We start from the raw sequence: 22134 nt of genomic DNA, 5'->3' as shown, positions 1-22134 counted from the left end.
GTGGATGATATCTAAAGCACCTTTACAGTAGACACTAATTACATCCCTCAAGTAAAGGTGGCCAATGAGGAAGAGTCAGGGAACATTATATCTCAGTTATGCCAGTTCACACCTACCACAGAGGTGGACATTCACACCATTTTGACGAAAGTCAAATCCGGATCCCCAACGGACCCTTGTCCCCCCACCGTACTGAACTGAAGGTGGTATCAGAGCCAGTTATATCTACCCTGACAAAGATCATCAATATGACTCTCTCAGAGGGCTATTTTCCAAAAGCCTGGAAAACTGCATCGATTTTGCCTCTGCTCAAGAAACCAAAACTTGACCCCATGGACGCCAATAACTTTAGGCCAATCTCCAGACTACCGCTTCCTGCAAAAAGTATTGAAAATTTATAAATACCCAACTCAGTCAATTTCTGGAGGAAGGTCATAAACTGGATCCCACGCAGTACGGTTTTAGAGGGAGCCACAGTACTGAGTCGGCTCTCATTAAATCTACGAAAGAAATAAGAGCCACTCTAGATCAAGGAGGTAATGGAGCCTTGATCATGTTGGACCTCTCGGCTTCGTTTGACACGGTCCATCATAATTTATTGATGGACCGGCTCCAGGAGGTTGGTGTTACAGGCATGGCTTGGAAACTGATTAAATCTTTCTTAACCGATAGAGAGCAGACAGGTACGCTCGGCAACTTTTTTGCTAAGCCCTTTTCTCTTCCCTGTGGAGTCCCGCAGGGGTCATCTATGAGCCCCACTCTTTTTAATGTTTGTTTCCCAGCTTGCTCCCCTTATTGGCTCCTTTGGACTCAAGCTGACCTCATACGCTGACGATACTCAGATAGTGGTCTCCATGCTTCTGAAGGAAACTCAGGAGCCAGGAAGGCTTTTTCATGACTGTATGACAACTGTAGGTGGCTGGATGGCCCAGAATTGTCTAAAGCTCAACTCTGCCAAAACAGAGGTGATCCTTTTCCGAAATAACCCTCAATTTTGGACACCAGCCTGGTGGCCAGATTCTCTTGGCCCTCTTCCAACACCATTTAGAAAAGTGAGAAATTTAGGGTTCATTATTGACAACAAACTGACCCACAAAGACCAAGTCAACTCAGTTGTTTCAACAACCTCTTACATCCTAAAATCATGTAAAATACATACTGGACTTATCTCCCCATAGCAAGTCAGAAAACGGTTGTCACAGCTTTAGCTATGTCCAGGAAGGACTATTGCAATGGCCTACATGTCAACGCTCACGAAGGTCTCCTAACGAAACTGCAACTCCTACATAATGCAGCAGCCAGCCTGCTGTCAGGCATTCCAAAATACAAATCCGTCTCGGCAGAAATTAAAAAGCTACACTGGCTGCCTGTTAGGAAACGAGTTCTGTTTAAGGCTTTGTGCATAACTCACAAAGCACTACATTCTACAGGTCCAAAACACCTGATCCAAAATACCAAGTGGTGTGCCCCGTCTAGGTCCCTGCTCTCCTCAGGAGCTAAACTGATCCGCATTCCATTGGCAAAGAAAGTCAATTGGGGTGGTAGAAGTTTATTTGTGGGCACGGCCAAGGCATGGAATGCCCTCCCACTTACTCTTAGAGGCACAACAGAGCTGCTCGTTTTCAGAAAAGCCCTAAAAACCTGGTTGTTCAACGCATAAATCTCTAGGCATTTCCATCTCTGCCTTTAGGGGACCATCACTTATAGCGCCTGGCCCCCCTTGGGCAACAGTGCGCTTTACAAATGTCATTAACATTAACATTAAACTGTAAGCTAATTGCATGGTTCTGCAAACACTATGCCTTTTCTATAGTTTTAGGGTTGGCATCATGTTTGGTCCGGCGGTACTTATAGAGATCTGCCTGTGCGCCCACCACCTTCTCACATTTCCTCTTTTAAAGTTTTAACATATTGATAGTGGGGAAGGAAGGAGGTAAGAGCCAAATAAGCTCCCGGCTCGAGGATTCATTTGTGTTTTTTGGGTACATCAACCCTCCCCATTTTCAGGTACACACCCAATTTCCAATACACAGCTGGATAGAATGGGGCAAAGGAGCATAGCAGGATCTACTCAATGTCGGTGCGTGATGCTTTGCTGCAGTGTTCAGTTCACATCAGTCTGTGGGACAGCAAGCACTATAGCACTTTAGTTAAGAGAACTGACGAGGTAGGTAATTGGCTACTGTTTGATTCATATTCTTTCTGTACATTGGTAAGAATATGTCCTCTGTGTTTTTGTGGTCTCAGCCTATTACAACCCGAAGACAGAAAGAAATATGTCCTGCTGCAGTTTCCACATTCTGTATTGGGAAATAAATTACATTGAAATGCTGCAAGTTAGCAAAAAATAGCTAATGGGTAGTGAGCGAATGTGTGATTGATTCCGCGTCACTGGCCTCTATTGGAATTCAGCAGAAGGCGGTACTAGGGACAGGCCGCTTCGTGTAATCCTTCTTCAGGCTGCTGAGAAATCCCATAAGACCTTCATCGCTGGTGGGTTCCCATGGCTCGGAGGGCTCTGCGAGAGCTAAAGGTGTTTTGCACAGGAATTGAGAGCTGAAGGAAATGCGTCTCTGTGAGACTGTTCATGTGGGTGAGGAACAGTAATCGCGGCGCATAAGCCCTTCAGAAGAATGCGCGACCCTTTGTCCCTTATTCACATGGGGTCAGGCTACACAGAGCTTGCTCTAGTGACACAAAATCTCCTTTATTAGAAAAGATTAAAACTCCACTTCCACTGCATTCCAACAATGGAAATACCCCAGGTAGAAATAGCAAAAGGAAACTGTTAAGTGAATTATTCCAGGATAGGTTGGGATAATTAGCCGAAAGCACGTGAAATGCCCTGTGCGCAGTAAGCGGATGAAAGCTCTCGCGCTGTTTAGCAATGCCACTTTAATAGGTTGGACATACAAGAAGTAGATTGTTATGTGGAAATGACAAGCTTTCCTCCCCCCAATAGATTTCATTTCCATTGGTTTTTTTTTGTTCGTTTCCTACTCTGTGCTGTGAGATTAGATTAGTAGATCCTTTTTCCACAATAGATAGTTCACTGAATCTCTGCAGTAGAATATATTGAGAGGTGATATTGAAGATAATGTAGTAAAACCGGACATTCTCCTTCCTCCCTCCCCAGTTACTACTTACCATCAATAGACCTTGGTCTCCTCTGCCCATCTCTTCTCGCAGTGCTTAATTTGAACCTGTGGTTTCTGTTCATCGAAACCGGCACTTAATTGTCAACACTGCACTTACGACAGTCTGCTGTATGGTGGCCCTGCTCATCTAATTATGGATACGATATACATTAAAATTACTAATACCTGCCTGTACAACCATTCCTTTAACTTTGGGGACCTAGAATAATCAGAACTGTTTCTCTTGCAGGGGAGAGAGATGGTTAGTAGTTTTGGTAGCGATGTATGGGGCGATGGGTGGTGCAAGCTGTAGTGGCCTCCTGGTCAGGACCCTTGCCCTTATTATTTTACAAATTAAGCACAAGACATTGGCTCCGTAGCACTCCTGGTCACGGAGAGGCGTTTTACAGCTGCCCAATGCTGGTCTTAATAATGCATTGCTCTTCTGATTAGAGTTAGTAAACAGTACACAACGAGTATATAGACATGCTGACATGATGGTGAGATGACTTTACTTCTGGACAAAGCAAACACAAGGAGATGATGGACGGAGTGCTGACACTTTTCAGACACTCACCCCCATTTACAGATCTGGGTTGAATCCATCATCCTTCTTTAGCTCACTTCTCCACCCCAGTTTGGACCCCGCCATATGCAAATCAGTCTTGACCCTGTGCCTCATGGGAACAGTCCAGCCCGAACTTCCAGGCCTTGTCTTCCCTGGACCAGAACCCAGCATCTCCCAAACCCTGGGGCACCCTTTCATCAGAAAAATTACAGCACCTTTTCATATAAAATGCCAAGACCGGATTCATTTTTGCAGTTCATATTTGTCAATTTTTTTATGAGTAAACATTGCATTAAATTACTGCCCTGAAGGGAGATGGGAGGCGGACTTACTGCTCCCACTGACAGACGGTGAATGGAAAAGGGCAGTAGCACGGGTGGCAGAAGCAACTACTAATGCCAGGTTTCGAGCTTACTTAGTTCTATTATCTACATCGCACTTATCTGACCCCCCAGCGTCAGGCGCGGTTTATTCCTGGGCTCACTTCAGCCTGTCCACGATGCGGCACAGACCCTGCCACATTCCTACATATGACCTGGAGTTGTATACGACTTCAAGCGTATTGAAGTCAATCAATCAATCAATCACTGACACTTATAGAGTGCGCTACCTACCCATAGGGTCTCAAGGCGCTTAGGGGAAGGGGGGGGGGGGGTGCCGCTACTGCTCGAACAGCCAGGTCTTCAGCTTCTTCCTGAAGGAGAGGTGGTCTTGGGTCAGGCGCAGGTCGGTCGGGAGGGAGTTCCAGGTCTTGGCGGCCAGGTAGGAGAAGGACCTTCCTCCTGTGGTTGCTCTTCGGATGCGGGGGACGGCGGCGAGGGCGTGGTTGGCTGAGCGGAGGTGGCGTTTGGGAGCGTAGAAGTTGATCCGGCTGTTGAGGTAGTCCGGGCCTTGGTCGTGTAGGGCTTTGTGTGCGTGGGTGAGGAGGCGGAAGGTGATTCTTTTGTTGACGGGGAGCCAGTGAAGGTCTCTCAGATGTCCGGAGATGTGGCTGTGTCGTGGGATGTCGAGGATGAGTCTGGCTGAGGCGTTCTGGATCCGCTGGAGTCTCTTCTGAAGCTTAGCGGTGGTACCGGCGTAGAGGGCGTTGCCGTAGTCCAGTCGGCTAGTGACGAGGGCCTGGGTGACGGTCTTCCTGGTCTCGGTGGGGATCCACCAGAAGATCTTCCGTAGCATGCGTAGGATGTTGAAGCACGCTGAGGAGACGGCGTTGACTTGCCTGGTCATGGAGAGGGAGGAGTCCAGGATGAAGCCCAGGTTGCGTTAGTTTATTTACGGTTTCTTGTAACTTTTTGTTTTTCTCTAATCCATAAAATATTGATGTGCATTGCTATGTATAGTAATCCACTCGGTTAGTTCAGATTGCTGAACACCGTCATGGGTAAATATGATTGACATATTGTAAAGTGCATATGAAGAATTTTTCTATGTGATATGATGCAATCTCATTAATAAAGACAAGTTTAAAAAAACATTTTACTGCTCTGGAAATGTAGTGCCTGACTCCTGTCTACAAACACAGACCCACGCTGGCCACATCTTTTCCAGAGGTTACACAGGTGGCTTGCCAGCCAGTGAAAGTTCTGAGCTCCCATCAATCCAGATTTAGAGCCTTTCATGTGTATTTCTTGGTTTTTACTTTTCTTTAGCTCCCCCACACTTTCTGGTCTCCCTTTGTACTTTGGACATTGTATTCATATATATTTTTTAAGCTAGTCTGCTCCTTCTCCTCCATCCTGTCTTTGACTTAATAAGATATACACTCAAGTCCCAGTTCATCATGGTCATACTTGATCATACGGTAATACCTTCATTCACATGCAGAGTTCTTCCAAACTAGTTGTGTTAGCATGGCATTTGATGCTTCCTTGGTAGAAGGGAACACTTGGGGGTCTGCACACAGACAACACCATAATAATTCACAAATATGCTGACGAATCACAACTCTGCTTGAAAGTCTTTTCCGCTTCTGACATTTAACGCCTAAGACTCAGCATGCACCTCATCCTGACCTCGATGTCCAGCACCTACCTGAAGCTCAATACCAACAAGACATTAATCCTGTATGCATGAATAGTTCATAACTGGCTTAATGACTTGAATCTTCACAACTTTGAACACTAACTTTCACTGAATGCTAGGTCACTGTGTTCACTGTCAACCAACACATTGCCAAAAAGAAAGATAGCCTTATACCAGCTCTCTTTGTGAAAGAAAGTTAAATGTACTCTTCCAGAAAGTGACTTCAGGACTGTCGTTCAAGCCCTCGTACTTTTGCATCTGGATAGTGGTAACACCATGCTCTGTGGTCTCTCAGACACCACAGTGGCCACTCTTAAGGGAATTCTACACGCTGCAGCAAGTCTCATCCAGGGCCTTAAGAAATACGATCACATTTCTCCCATCCTGAGGGAACTTCATTTGCTCCCTTGCCAGCCTGTACCATCTTCAAAACCAGATGAATCATTAACAAAACCATGATGGCCAGTGCCCCCGCTTATTTTGCAGACAAGTTCACTATCTCCTGTAGCTCTTCGCAAACCCGCAGGCAGCAAGCCATAAGACTGGAGATTTAGAAGTGTGAAATCGAGAAAAAAAACATAGGCCACAGGCCTTTTCCATCTATACACCCAGGATCTCCAACAGCATCCCTGTATCCACCAGGGCTGCCCTAACGATGCTCTAGTTTAGGAGGGAGTTGAAGACAAACCTCTTTAAAGAACCCTGCACTACATTAAAATACCACTACACTTCTGCTGCTAGAATGCAGCTATCAATGCTATTTCACATTGGCTGTATGCTTGCCTTTGACCCTGTGCAGTGATTCACTGCCTTCTAAGTGAAGTATGCACTAGACAAATGCAGCATACATATAGGGCCGTGAGACTGATGGAGCCAGTGAGCACACTTTGGCTAGGTCAGGGTGTGAGGACAGGGAGACAGGCTGGTAAGGGGTTTGGGGGAGGCACAGGGGCTTGGCATTGACCACTGGCTGGCGGTGGAAACGAATTCGAGGAGTGCAGAAAGTCTAAGGTAGGAACAGTGTTTCGACAGAACATCCCGGGGAGTGGCATGGCTGCAGGGTGTGGATTGGGAGGCGAGTGCAGCAGGGATTCACGGGGCCTTGCTCTTTCTTACCTTGCTGTTGTCATGGTGTAATTTGGTTTCACCAGCGTCTAAACACATGCCTTATAAATGGGTGGGAATTAAATAACTCTGCATCGCTGCAGTTGTGAGGTGAGCAGAGAACAGTTGTGAGGAGGGTTACAATGCTACTCCAATTAGAATCGATTTTACCATCAGTTTTTACTTTTCACACCACTAACATGTTCTTGTATAAACTGTAATTCAAATAACGTGCTATGATTCTTATCCCCCCGCGAGGCAGCTCTCGAGCCCCACAGCACCGTATGTTGCCGACCGGAAGCTGAAGGAGTCATTCCCCGCGCTCCGCCGCCCTGCATCTCTCTGCGCACGTGCATCTCTGGTTCTACGCAGGCAGTGATCCTGGGGGAGCGCGGGCGCCAGAGCGGTGCCCTTGAAATGCATATTTACACGCTAAGCGTATGAACAGGAGAGGTGCCTCGTGAGCCTGAGCATAAACCCTGCCTCTCTTCCGCCTCCTCCGTCCTCGCGCTCTTCCCGTTCAGCCTGGCTTTCCCGCCTCGGTGTCAGGCCCTGAATCATCACGGGCCGCTGATGCCACTTTGCAGTGCGCGTCGAGAGGGCACGGCAAAGGCAGCGGTGTCACCGGGCACGACGGCCCTAAAGGTTAAATTGCTTTTATTATAGTTCCACGCAGGGTTTGACGTCTTGTTAGAGGGGTTTCGCGTTCCGCCAGGGGGTGTTTATTTATTTGGCGGGATGTTCACCGTAAGATGCGTTCTTAATACGCAGTGCCTCGGGAAAGCGGTGGTGTAGGCGCTTTTTCCGAGCTGAGGTAACATTCAGTTGTGATACCCCACATACAGGGTGTAGGAAGACTCTCTAAATCCCAGTATCATTGAAGCACATAGTTCACCTGCCAAGTGTACCATTTAATACAAGAAGCACAAAGAGGAGTTCAAGTATATCTGCTTTTACCGTCAACCACGCAACACATTGTTGACTTCGGAGTTGCCATGCAGTCTAGGACTTTTCATCCACGTAATGGAAAAATAGAGAACCTCCACCCGAACAATCCAGTGTCTTACTGCGATATGTTCCCATTTTTGTAACAATAGCCATGGCTTCCATGGCTTTCCAGTATAATTTACTATCCTAATGCCTTTTTTTACGGAAGTGGGAGGCCCTTCAGTCCATTATGCCTGGTGCTGGTGTTTGATTGTGTAAGTTTAGCAGAGTATGTTCAATACGTTAGTAGGGATTTGTGTAGATTGGTGTGAAGACAAACTGCGTTCGCTCTTGGAAGGTCTTTGCAGCATTTAGTGTGTGTGGGTGGTTGAGCCTAAAGTTTCTCACAGTTTTCCTGCAGTGGGTGGTTGGCTGTCATTGCTCTGCCAGAATAAGGAGTTTTACATCTATGCGTCACAGCATGGGTGGGTATTTATGATGCAGGGTAGTGCCATAAAATATGTGTTGTGTTTATGCTCCATTTATCACAGTGTTTTATGATGCATCTTATCTACGTGCTTGACGGGGCTTTTGGTTTGACTGTGTACCTTTTTTTACTAATCTGCATTATGTGTAACAATGATCGTATAATTTACGGGACCGGCTTGACGAGTCTCCGTGATGATTAAAAAAGCACTTTAGCATTGCCATAATCTCCAAAATGTGTTCTCCATTAATTCGGTAAACATGATTAATTTGTCTGAGGACAGTTGACAGAGTCCAAATTTCCTGCAAAAGTAAGCATTTTCCATCAGATACCAGTTATGTACCACTTGGTTTAAGGACCAAAATAATTCACCTTTCAGAAGTGGGCATATTAACCAATTAACTAAGAAGGCTCCAGCAGTGATCAAATTACCCCCCCCCCCCCTCCAATCACCTGTTAAACGCCAGCAGACCACGTAGCAATTGCACATGTGATCTACAGCCTGACAGATCATCTTCATTTCCAGTACGCAAGATGCAGTCTGATTCCCTCCACCTGCTCAGAGCAGCACCAGGTGAGACATCACCTTGATCTTCTTCAGCAGAATAGTAGCCCAGAATGCTCTGCACGTTGACGGGTTTACTGCTTTTGTATCAGACCCAGCGGATACTTCATTGCTCGGAGTGCACTGTCATTTATGAGATATGAGTACAATATGGGATCACTTTATGGAGCAGGCAGTAAACAAAAGGGACTCTCCGAGCACATAAACCTTTTGGTATTCCAAATTTAAGACCAAAGTGGGATAGCCATGAGACTGCATTTACACTTCTTTGCAGGCCGCAGGGAAGCACTTACTTCTTTATATTCAATCCTCTGATAGGAGGATGCCTTATCTATCTTTTAGGGCCCTCACTGCCTGTAGTATATTAATTTATCGTTGGTTGCATGGTACCTAATGCACACATGCTCCGATACTGGTCTGTTTTTGATGTTGTTATTTTTGTAAGTGTATGTAGTTTGCGCTATAAGAAGACTTGAATCCAGTAACCTCACTGTTGCCTTTCCTGCTTCTGTTAGTCCTCGAGTGCTCTGTTCCCTTTTTGCCACTACCGATTGTACTGTGCCAGTGGCCCCCTTGAATGTGGCCGCTTAATCCTAATTCGTTTCATTCACCTGCAGTTGGGCTTCATGTGACTTATTTTCCGCCCCAGCATTTTGGCCGCTGAAGGTGCCACTCACTACTACTTGATTTGTGGCAAATATTTGAGTGAGATGTTTTCAGTTACACGTGAGACATAGTCTTCCAAAATGATAAGCGAAGGTCCATCAAAAACAACAAAACAGCCATGAGTAATCGGAGCCTTGGTCCAGCTCTCCATGGTGCTGCTGGTCTTGTGTTAAGGAATGTGGGTCCAATTTGCCCTGGTTGTCCAGGGCATATATTAGTAGATCGTTGGTACGACTCCCTAAGGTGCCTTAGATAATGCGTGAGCCGACTCCAAGTCCAGCTCCCCAGTAGCAGCCAGTAATTTGAGCAGTCAGGGTAAGAGGGGGGTGAGTGGTCCTACACATGCAAACACATACATACTCACCCATCTCCATGCACATTCTCTCACACCCATACATTCACAAGCAGGCATACACACACCCACCATTCACAAGCATATATGCAGACACTTTTTCAAAGCATGCAAACATACATTCATATATAGACGTATGCACCAAACATTTAAAAAAAAATCAATCACAGAATGGGATGGGGTTCATGAGAATTGCTGACCCCACTCCACTCTGATGAGCGTCACTGATGGACACTCGACCCTGGGCACTTCAGGGCTTAAAACCGGTATCGGTGACCCACACCTTCATCGAAGGACTCTGATGGACAGAGGTCACGCCTACAAAATCCTCAGCCCGGCAAAGTTCAGCTCAGGAAGCTTGGCACCTGTTCATTTAGTCAATGTACAGTGCCTGGCTGCCTGACTTCATCATAAAATGTCTGTCAGGCTGACATGTGCTTAGCCTGACATACACTCATGTTCCCAAAACGGGGGTGGGCTGTGGCCCCTCTACCCTTAAGGACGGCCGTGCCTACAGCTCGCTATGATGCTGCAGATTGTGTTAGCAACCAGGCCAGTTAATCTTTTCAGGCTGTCCATAAATCTGTGTTTTTTCTACCCCCGCCTTCCTTCACCTCGCACCCTGCCCTAACTCGTCACCTCCATTTTGTAACTTCCAGAAAGGAGACAGGTTTTGGCCTAGGTGGTTGATGTGAATGAGGGGGTGTCGAGGTGGGTAAATCACTGTCAGGAAGACCAAGCTTTTCTCATTCACCTCAATAAAGTAGAACACAACAGTAGCAGCAGTATTTCCATTAAGTTGCTTAATAACTGCTGTTATATACAGAGCTTAAAATGCGGTAGTTTAAGACATGGATCTGGTGGCGGGGTTGGGTAACTGATGACAAATGGATCAAAGTAGAGGGAACATTTTGGGTTCGCTCGGGGTGCTATGTGCGCAAAGGCCAGCCATGAGTGGAGCCCTAGCTCAGCTCGACCAAACACTGCTGGTCATATGTTCGTTGAGCCCTGGACCAACGCTCTGGCGCTACGTGCCATGTGTAAGCCCAGACCTTGTACAATTCAACATGGTGCTGCTGGTCTTCTGTAAGCTGAACCCTAGGCCAGCTCTCTTCAGTGTTTTAGGTCATGTATAAGCGCGTCCTGGTCCACCTCTCCAAGGCTACAAGTTTGGTTTAGCGAAACCGTGACCCAGCTCTCTGTCAGCTGCTGATTAAGTTTGTCACTTGGCTCACTGTGGCAGAAGTCACTACAACTCTTTGCAGCTGGTGGTTTCCCACCATTCACAGCCCTTCAGTCAAGGCCCAGTTGTATCGAGTCCTTGGCAAAATTCGAATTACATTAGAACATTTTTCAATAATGTCTTCGGGGCATTTCTCAAGATTTTGCATCACTTGGTTGTGCGTAAAGTTTTGCTCCCTGGAGACTGGTTTCTGCAGAAACTGTCTCATGAGAAACATTTCTACTCGAATCAGTATTCTGTCAGCATCATGCATTAGTGTTTATATGTGAAAGATTCCTTTGTGTGAAAAAAGTAATTGGAGATACCAGCATTCCACATTTCACACTAAAAATATAATGTGAAATTGCTACGGAGTAAAAAAAAAAAACACTATACAAGTAAAGATTGGCGTCTGCAAGTGAAAGGTTTTTTTTGCTTTTCATTGTTTTGTAAGGGAACTGATAATTACCCCTCGATAATTCTCACTCTAATTTAAGAAACCTACATCAGCATATGTTAGATCTGGGATGTTAAAAAAAAAATAGGCACACTCATTACCCCTGGACCGGGGACTGTCAATTATTCCACTGTCACCAGCTTTACACCTTGCCTATGGGATGGGTTAGAGGTTGAAGGAAGGGTTATAGAACTGAGACCATTGAAATATGTGAATATATTCTAGCCTGGTCATTTCAATTCTTACTTCAGTTCTGCAGAAACTTTGTAATGCCTTTCATTAACCTTATGAGACAGGAGGGCTACGGAGAGGAAGAATGACCACTCTGAGTTTAGTGCCATCTCCTGACATTTCGGCACAGCTTGCATTCATAGGTTTGATTCTCATCTGCACTTCATTCCTTCACAGTGGATAATTTGAGAACCATTAAATTATTTTTATTAAAAAAATTCATAAGTACATTAAGGAGAAGAAGAGGAGGTTGATGGAGGAATAGACAGTCGGGAGGGATGTGCATAGAGTTAAAATGTTGTTCCACAAACCCTGAAGTGATAGCATATTGGTTTTATTCAGCTCGATCCTTTCACACTAATGGACATTGACCAGCTTTGCAGAACGTAACATTATTGAAAACTTGCATTTTGCACCGTGCATCCTGCAAAACAAATCACTTGTAGGTGCAGAGAAAAAACAGAAGACCGTTTCTGGAATCAATTGAAAAAGGAACGTTTTTAAAGCATTATGGAAAAACCTCAGAATGGTGAGAAAGCAGCTGGTGGTACTAAAAGCAAAGGATACTTATCAAAACTATTAGGTCTGACATGACAGTCCAGCTGTCTGCAAGGCTTATTTTTATTAATGCTTTAAAATGTACATAGAGTTGTCTTTGGCTCCACCCAGAGCAAAACATTTCTCACTTCATCCTATTGACTATTTTGTGTAATCTTCCCCCCCCCATGCCCCCTCCCTCCAAGAAGTGCTTCCATTTGAATGCACTTGGGTATATTTTACATTTGTAAAGTACATTCAAACGTCATGCTTTTTGTTACACTGCATTATTTATCTCTTATATGCATTATATAAAGAAAGCTATCCTTTTTTGCTCTTTTTCCACCAGCATTGGCAAAGCCAGTAGGGCGGAGTTTAATGTTCTGTTGCTGTTTCTAAACTCAAATTTCTGACCTTGGATTACTCACCAGGTCCCAGACAGAATCCAGACACTTTTTCCAGTAGTTCTCCTGCATGTCACTAGGTGGCGCCGTGCAATGGAGTGGAGTGACATATAGGGGCCACCCCTGCCCTCAATCTCGAGTCTGTTCCTTTCTTCCTGTGCCTTCCGATGCAGAGCAAGAGCTTCGCTCCCAAATTCATCAGCCTGCCAAATACTTCTAAATAAAATCCAGTGTGCTAGGGAACAACAACCCCTCCTAAATCTACAGAAAAAAATGCCAATCTGTGCTTTTATTAGAGAATATTTCACAGTGCAAATAGTAGAGCTCAGTTTGAAAGAACAATTTAGGCTTCAATCACGCAATGAGATATTATTCAGGCGGAAAAAAAAGCCTATGATGGTGTATTTAGAAGGGCATACAGAAAACAAAACAATTGTCGTTATGGCGCACTGTGGAGAAAAAAAATCATTAAAAATGCATAATTAAAATAATAGCTTAATTATAAACTCAAATTCTTCCTTTGAAGGGACATTACGCACAAAAGCATCACAGCCGTTGGAGGTTGCCCATTATGTGAGATGCACAGCCATAATAATCCACGTTCTGTCATCATGACATATAATAGTTAGTTGTGAGACAAACATTAATATGGACAGACACATAATCAATGAAGACGAAAGAAACATATAATATTCAGATTGGGTATTACATCTGACTTTTAGCAGTGCCAATTGAGGGTGTGGGTGGAGCCCATAAGGTGGAGCCAGTGGAGGAAGTGGGTGGGGCCTGTGAAAAGTAGGTGTGGCCTCCGACAAACATTTGAGCACCTGGACTTCATTTTTTTTTTTACAAATTAAGCACTGGAGGGTTGTACTGAAAAATGTAACAAAATAATTTAAATAACACTGGATGTGCAGTAAGGAAGGTTATGACACCCAAATATCATTTCTGCTACTGACATAGAACTGACACAAAAACTAAACAGGCCCTATCAGTTTCAATAACCAGCAATATCAAGACTGACGAGGTTGATGCTTCACCCTGACATTTTGTTTTTATGCTATTAGGGCTGCACAGTTTGTTCAGTAAAAGAGGAGTGTTCCTCACCTCTTTTATTTGAAAACTGGCGGTGAGAAATGCTTACAATAATGACTGAATGTCTCGATTACATGAAAGGAAGGAGAATGGGAAGGCGGTGAAATTGCGCAGGTTGCAGGACGGGGAGAGGTCACCCACATAGTGTGTGCACAAATTACCTACCCACAGAATAATTGCCAAGAGTCTGAAAAATGATACCATTAGTTTGTGGATAATGATTTTTGTATAGGCAATGTTCGTTTCTCCTGTTCACATCTATGGTAAAGTTTGCTTTGGTGGTTCATTTCAAATACAGTGACAATTGCTCAAACGTTACAGTGGGCGCGTCACACTCTGGGTGTGCACACAAAATCTCCATGTCCGTTTTAGTCCTCTGATGCAGCAAAATCTGTTGAGCAGATTTGTACTCACACTGTCATGAAGACCTAGGTCCCTTTTAGGTCAAGCCTAGTAGACTGCGCGTGTGCTGTCTGTTGCGAGGCAGGTTGTGGCTTACCAAGAACATAGAGGGGCTTGGAGCCTTCCCATTGCTTATCATTGGTTGGGTTTACTTGTCACTTTCATTTGCCTGCTTATTTGTGTCCCAGCTTGTCGATCTTGTGTTTGCCGCTCTCATGGAGCATTGCGTCTTTGCAGACTTTTTGTTCGACTGACATCGCTGCTTCTAATGTTTGCTTTTCGAGCGCTGCTTTTTCTGTTGTGTGAAGCACTCCATTAGAGTGCATGTGCTTCCCCACCACTATGTTGCTTTTGCTCCCGCCTTCCATACTGCTGCTTACGTGTTCTCTTGCCCTCCCCTCTTGCTTTCTCGTCCATTTTGCTTGTGTTCTCCCCCCACACTCCCTCTTTGCCTGCATCGTTCATCCTCTACCCTCCCCCATGTGGCTTTAGTTACCCTCAACCTACTCATGTTACTTCCGTTCCACGCCCACTTAAAGAAAAGTCTTTTACCTGTTTTATTTTCTTCTGGTAGCTACCGATCCAACTTGGATCAGTAAATATATACAATAAAAAATACAGAATAAAAAAAAAAAAAAAAAAAAAGTACCTTCCTCATTTAGTAGGCATGCGCATGCGTGGTACCTGCCCCTTATGTTTTATTTTTTACTTTAGCCACAACAAAGTTGCTGTGCTGCAGGGCTAAGAACGATTGGAAATTTAATAGGTGACAAAGGTGATACATATTCACGCTACCAATGCTTGCTTGTGGTTTGGTTTAAATCTATTCAGTGGATTGAATGCAAATATAAAAGCACTGGTCCCGTAAAATATTTGTATGGGTATATATTGCATGCTTTTTGGTCAGCACAGTTCATAAAATCGAAAAAAATATATAATTACTTATCATGTTTTAAAGTTTGTGAACCCTCCCAAACGAATCTGATTGGCTAAGGAATGACTGACATTTTTGTCAGCCAGCTTTACAGGTTTTGCCAAACAGTATATCGGATCTGTAACTTTGGCTTGACAAAAGGATTTGTGGAAGAGTAAGAACCAAGGGTATGAGTGTACAACCCAGAGGTGTTTAAATACTCTAATTTTACAAAACAATATTTTTCGAAACAGTGTTTAGACCCCCAAACCTTCTGGACTAGGTCACAGAACATGGCGGGAAACATAACTGCTGAGATCTATAGGAATTTGTCTATCGACACTTCTTAAAACTATTTATATTGCAAACAATACCATCCGACCTTTAAACTGCTATACCTGGTTTATGAAGCAGAGTTTCAGTACAGAAAGAAATTAGTGGAAAAAAAAGTTGCATTAAGTAACTTTACATCCCAGACAGACATAAAAACTAAAGAGCAAATACATTGTAAAGTTATCCTTATCTTCCCCCACTGGAATGACAACACAACCACGATCAAGCTCCAGTAGAATGAAGCACAGATTTAGGGTTCCTTATTAGTGGAGGTGCTGATCACCACCTTAGTTAGCCAATGTATGCATTTTGTAAGGTTTGATGTCCCAGTTGTAAAGATCCTTTTTCACACTTCTCTTACTCATACCCATTTTTTTCTTTCTCTTCTTCTCTCTCTTTTTCCCTTGAAATGAACAGGTTTGGTCTGTGGTTGTAGGTGTTTTGGTCATTAAATGCTTGCTTTAGTACTTTTCTTCAGCTCCTCTGGACAGTCTGATAGGTGATGTCAAATGCATCCTATTGTAGAGGAACGCTATATTCTTCTGCCCATTCATTTCTTGATTATATTCTGAATTTTGTAGAAGGACTTCGTTGTCTGAAGGATAAAAGCCAGTAAAACTCTTATTGTGTAGGGTGTCTGGCCATGGCTTTGGACTGGCATTGCCTGTTTCCTGCTGTAATGTTTTAGGAGGACAATCATTTGCTTGAGATAATCAGGGAGATGTGTTGAGATCTAGATATCCTTGGCAGGAGGAGGTGCAAAAGTTATCACTTCTCATCACTAAAGGCATCTAGATTTGTCCTCTCTTACTTCGTACCTCATGACTTTACTTTTCCCATCTCTTTTCTTCTAGAACTCCTGTACTTTAAAACTGCATCCATTCTCAATGTGCGTTTTTCTTTTGCCCTGTCTCTCTCCTCCCTTTTCCATCCCATTCTGCTGACATCAACCAGTTGAAATCAAAGTAATCAAGGACCTGCCGTGGCCACCACCAGTGGGGCAGCTCGACAGTGGCACAAGCAATCCCGAGGGTGACATCGCAGGCTCCAACGCGCAGCACTTTCATCTTCAGCACTCAACGCCGCACCTCCAATCGCAGCACAGCACTGAAGACAGCACTGGTGGGTTTGAATGTCGTGAACATGCTATGCTGCATGCCCAGTAACCGCTTCTCCACACAGCATGCATAGAGTGCTGGTCTTGTCACCACTAACTGCTGCATTGCACGTATGTTGTATCCCATCTATACAAGAAAGAGCAAGTGTTGGTCTCACGTGGCGGGCGTGCCATAATCAGTCCATTGCTAATATAATTGATGATGTTGGATATTGGCTCAGTAGTCTAAAATGGTCTCTTCTGTTTGTTTCTGTTGCTGATGGAACTCTCCTTCGAAGTTACATAGTCTTAATGCTACTTAAGTGTTTGGGCCTGTCTTTGACGTCAAGGAGTGCGCGGAAGGATTAGTGAGTTGTTGATCTCTTTGTAGTGGAAGCAATGATGTGGTAGTTACCCTGTTACTGTGATACGGGTTTGAAGATGGCAGGTATTCTAGTCTCCGTTTCTTTTCTGCAGCTCATTGTTATGTCTTTTTTTTAATGAAATTTCCTTCCGGCCACATTTTCGTTCTTCTCTTTTTGATAAGGGACTCGCTTATATCCGCCATTACATGTGTCTTTAGTATTGTTTGCTCTCTTATTGCTGCCGCTGCTTCTGCTAATCGGCACATGTATGTTCTGGCTTTGCTGCTGTTGCTGTTTTTTATCGCTCAGAGCTCGCTACAACACCTTTCTTGTTGTTCTTGAATATTACTTCGTCATATTTCCACCAGTTTGAAGTCTTTACGCTGCATATGGTTGCAAAAAAACATTGTATGTCTGTAAAGCCACGTAAATGTAAAAATCTAAATTGATACTTGTATAGCGCACTACTCACCCACAAGGGTCTCAAGGCGCTTGTACGAATACCGCTGTGGAACCCATCCTGGCTTTCCCTGTGAGGTGTCCACTCCTGGGCACCCCCAAGGTGGAGGCCAGGCATCCTTAGCGTTGTGGGGGCCGTTGTGGAGATTAAGCAAGCTATTGCCCAGAGTTGCAGAGTGGGACTCCATGATTGGAATAGGCACCGAGGCGAGAATTATCAGGTCCGTGGAATTTTTGAGCCCAAGACCCGCCGAGGTGGGGAATTGAACCCTGGTCCCGGGCTAGACCTCTGCATCAGGGTCTGCCGCTCTAACCATTGAGCCACACTTCTCCACCGTCCACTCCACTCCACGTACGCCCCCTTTGATGAAACCATGTTATTTTATACCCCCTGAGGGCAGGAACAGACATTCTGCTTTAGTAGTGTTATTAAATTGGTCAGATTCAGAGTGCAGGCCGCCTGCATTTCCGGTGACACCCACACATCTCCACATTATTTCCTCGTTTTCAGGTGTTTGCAGTACATCAAAATCTGTGCCGTTCTTTTTTTTTTTAACTCTATTACAAAGTTGTTAGTTGACCCGATTATGCTTTTTTTTTTGGTTGTTCGCAGATTATTTTTCAGTTATTTCGAGGTATTAGCGGTGCCACAATAAAACACCAACGACATTTACACAGTGCCAGCGAAACCACTCTTCCCTCCAGCATATGCCATCAAGCAGACAGTAGTTTTCTCTCTCTCCGTAGGTGGAGTGCCTGAAAAGGGAAAAATAAAAGGTTCTTAAGTAGTGCAAATCATCCTCAAATTCTTTGTGTTCCTCCTCTATGGACAGGATGTTCAGGGACCAGAAAATCTGATGGAATTACCGGCACAGGTGTCCGTTATGGTGGGCAGGGTCGGATATTTCATGATTTAAATAAAACTATGCCAGTAGGCATTAATAGAGTCAATAATGCACTGTAATAAGATATATCACATCTGGATGCATCCTTTTTTTGCAGACCGCTGGTTTCCTCCTAAATGTGCTTTTTAGCATAGGAGTCACTACCCACTGCCATCCCTCCCCTGCCATATGGCACCTATACGGCCTCTGCAAATGATCCCAACACACTGCTATACCTGCCACACTCAATCAAGGCCTACTTTCCTCGTTCTCTCAAGCTAGATACCTGAACAATCCTCATGCTCCATCCTCAGTACTCCGAGACAGACAACTACTCCACTGTGAAAAGTCTTGGGTTCAAGGAGGCCAACACACTTCTGGGTAACCACATCCTGTATGCTCCGTGTTTTGTGTTCATGCATGTAGCACTGCACATCCCTTTAAAAGGCTGCTACAAAAGTCCACAAAGCAGCACTGCATAACCAAAGTGTAAAGAAGCACTGTGTAGCCCCATCATAAGGCTGCAGTCCACATTGCTGCTGGAGCGGGAGTAGAATCTGTTCGATTTATACAAAACGCGGAGTTTGCTTGGCAATGGCCGGACCCTTGTATTAACTTGATGTAGGTGACCCTTGAAGCACAAACTTGGCTATAAGGTAACAGAGCGCTGTACACTCTATGCCTGATCAATCTAGGCATTGGGGGTTAGGCGTATTGGGAGAAGGAGCACCGTACAAGAGATGTCTGTATGATAGATAGGTAACGCGCCCATGGATGTACTGAGGAGGTGGAGCACTGTACAAGAGATAGCTGTACAATAGTAAGGTAATGGGACAATGGATGTACTGATTAGGAGGAGCGTTGTACAAGACATGCGTGTGCTACAGGAAGGCAGCGGGACAATGGAAGTACTGGCGAGTGGAGAAAGTTGCCGCAACAAACCCACTTTTCTTATTTTACAATAATTCAAATTGCAAACTCAATCTAATCTCTCCAAAGGAGCTGCAACATTACTAACTAGTGTGGATACTGTCACTGCCTTCAAAGTGAAATCTAGCCATTCGATAAACCCCTTTATAACCTTACCCCCTCTTGCTTTACTGCTCCCAGGGCAAAGCATGGAGTGTCAGCCAGAGAAGTAATATGGTGAATGTTTCCACAATGTATTATACTTACTGTATTAGAAGTGCTTATTCGACCAGGGCATTCTAATCCACGCCATACTTTCAGATTATCCACATGATATATATTTGCATACAATGATCTTAAATTAAGCTCATTTAAATAATCTGTGTTTATCGAGAAAGTCTGGCATGAATTTGGACCTCATGGACCGATGTTGGACCCCCACCCGCCTCCACACCCATCCCCTCCACCCGCACCCCTTCCACCCCTCCTCCAAAAAATAGGTTTCGAATAGACTTGGATTTCTTTTGGTTCTGAATCAATCGTCATCTTTTGAGATGGCTTCTACTCTCGAGATGGATGGTAATTGTGAGCACCTTCTTGTCTTTCCTGAAGAAAACGAGTTTCTCAGTCCCCTCTGGGGAAATGAAATGTATTTTATGCAAAAGTCACTCTTTCACCTAGAAGGCTCTATATGCCATGCATTGATGTTACCCTATTGGAAGGCATCGAATTGACTCTTGAATAGCCGAGTCCGGGGGAGGTGGGAGGAGGGATGCTTTGATGCACTGGGCAGTGCTGGGCCAAGATTGAGTTCAAGAGTGCCAAAAGGCCCTCCAGCACGTGCGAGATTATCGCGCACGCCAGCAGCTGAGCTCCCTTGGAAAGGGCAAAAGATGTAATTGCTGTGAAATCAATATGTAATTTCTTGTGAAAGGCTGTGCAGTGCTGCTTTGGTAATAATGATGGCAACAGTATTGTTAAGGATTAAATGATCTTGAGAGTGGTGGCGGCAGGGGCGAGGGGGCAGTTGGTCACTTTGTGCCTTGTGTATTGCAGCAAAGTTTCATTTCACCCTGAGAAATGCCCCGTGTGATATGGAGTAGGGGGGTATGCTATTCTCTACAGTAACATGTTGGAGGGCAGAGAAGGGCATCCTTTCTGCAGGGAACGCTTAGGTTGAGGGTGTTCCCTTATTCCGGCCTCCTTGGTGTCTGTGCATGTCAATACAGATGGGCACTGTAATCACAGTGCCACCTCTTCTGCCAGGTGGACTCAGAATGGGAACGCGTAAGGGCTTCACACATTGTGCGCTTATTTATGTGTTTCCATAATGAAGCTGAATGTCAAAAAGGATGATTTTTGTATAAAATTGGTAATCGATGGATCTCACAAAAATTCTCTGTCTAACCACAATACACTTTGATCCCCAGTGCCTGTAGACCCCTGTCCTACTTTTCCACGTATACCCTCTATGTCCCACCTTAGGACCCCACAACTTTCCATTCTTGAACTCCATAAAATATGTAATCTTTACATTATATATGTGTGGTTCTCCGTATTAAGGAGTACGATGGTGGCAATGGAGACAATTTATACCTTATTAAACGTTTATGGATATTGGGACTAATTGAGAGGACAATTGTGCAGCACGTTGTATCCATATTATAGAATAGTTTTTGAAGATGCTTTTTTAGGTCAAGCATTCGAGACCCTCTTGTATATTCTTTAGTATAAACTTATATGTGTATGCACTTTGTGGGCTCTGGAGATCAGCCCTAGGACTTGTCTGCTTCCGCTTAGGGACTTTTTTTTCCGGTTCAACTGCCTCTATTTAACTGTCTTGATATAAAACGACCAGTAGAGGTCAGTAAAATACCAGAATAGCTTTCTGCTGAGGGACATTCTTTTCAATAAATTTCTGGCAACTGCCTCTATTTTACTTTCTTGATAGACAACGACCAGCAGAGGTCAGTAAATTACCAGAATAACTTGCGAATGTTCCCTAGATTCCAGTCCATAGAAATTGTCTCCACAAGCACCCTTAGACAGTAACATTTTTTTTAAATCTTGTATTTTCAGTGATATGCCCACTGAGGGCCCTGGTTTTGTATTAAAAACAGAGCTTTGAACTATACCATTTCCCTCTGAAAGGCCATATTTCTCTCAATGTGTTTCCATACCTGGCGTGTCATGCAGTTTGATGCTTACTTTCTCTAAATGTTAAAGAACAGTAGATGTTTCATCACCCAGGCTAATGTGCTACATAGCTAAATACATATAAGGTCTCAAAGGTGAGACCGATTGCGTTGCAAATGCTTGTTTCTATCATAGTGTTATTTCTAGTCTTATAGTTATTTTTTGTTTACTTTCCTGTGCACCCATGCTGTGGTCTGCATAGGTTTGTCCTAAAGCACCCCAGCCTTTGTCCCAAACATGGAAGGACAGCCTGTGCACGAAAGCCTACCTTGAAGCGCACGGGGGATGCGGTAGGTGCCAGCCCAGTCTGTGCTTACAGACATGCGTAGCGCTTCTCAAAGCACTTTGGTTTTAACGGTTAAGAGAGTCTGGTTTTACTGGGGTGTCAGTAAGCCAGGCTCTTCGCAGCTGATGATGCCATGGTAGCATGACCACCGCTGAATACAAACCTTGACCTCTGCCAGTGCTAATTTTGCTGGTCAGGAGTCCAATGCAGCTTGCACCATCTATTGCCCTTGTCAGCAATGCCAATGACAACTAAACTACTAACCATCACACTCCTGCCAGTGTGACAGTTCCGACTATTTTCGGCCACATACTATTATCACAGTAGCAAGGGTGGTGGGTTTTAATAATTTTTAATGTATGGTCCATTATTAAGCATCAGTGCCACCAGGATGCAGACAATTTGGTGCCGGTACCGAGGACTGGAATCCACCGGCTCAAATTAAGCGCTCTGCAGTCTTGCTGTTGCTATCGTGCTGTTAGAGTTTGTGTGTTTGAGCATTTGTTTACCTTTTCCG

At 44.5% G+C, this 22134-nt stretch overlaps 1 protein-coding gene across 2 annotated transcripts in view; it reads left to right on the top strand.

Moving 5' to 3' along the window:
• SHF (Src homology 2 domain containing F) overlaps positions 1–22134 on the top strand; it is a 389674-nt gene that overhangs the window by 275506 nt on the left and 92034 nt on the right. The window contains exon 4 of one of the 2 annotated variants that reach the window (XM_078684958.1): positions 16377–16544. The exons of the other annotated variant lie outside the window; for it this stretch is intronic. Coding sequence (XP_078541084.1) covers positions 16377–16544 — 168 coding nt within the window. The remainder of the gene's footprint in view (positions 1–16376; positions 16545–22134) is intronic. 2 annotated transcript variants of the gene reach the window in all.

The sequence above is a fragment of the Lissotriton helveticus genome, chromosome 3_2, assembly GCF_964261635.1.
Source record: "Lissotriton helveticus chromosome 3_2, aLisHel1.1, whole genome shotgun sequence".
NCBI lineage: Eukaryota > Metazoa > Chordata > Amphibia > Caudata > Salamandridae > Lissotriton > Lissotriton helveticus.
The sequence above is the reverse complement of the archived record's forward strand: the minus strand, read 5'-3'. Positions and strand labels throughout refer to the sequence as shown.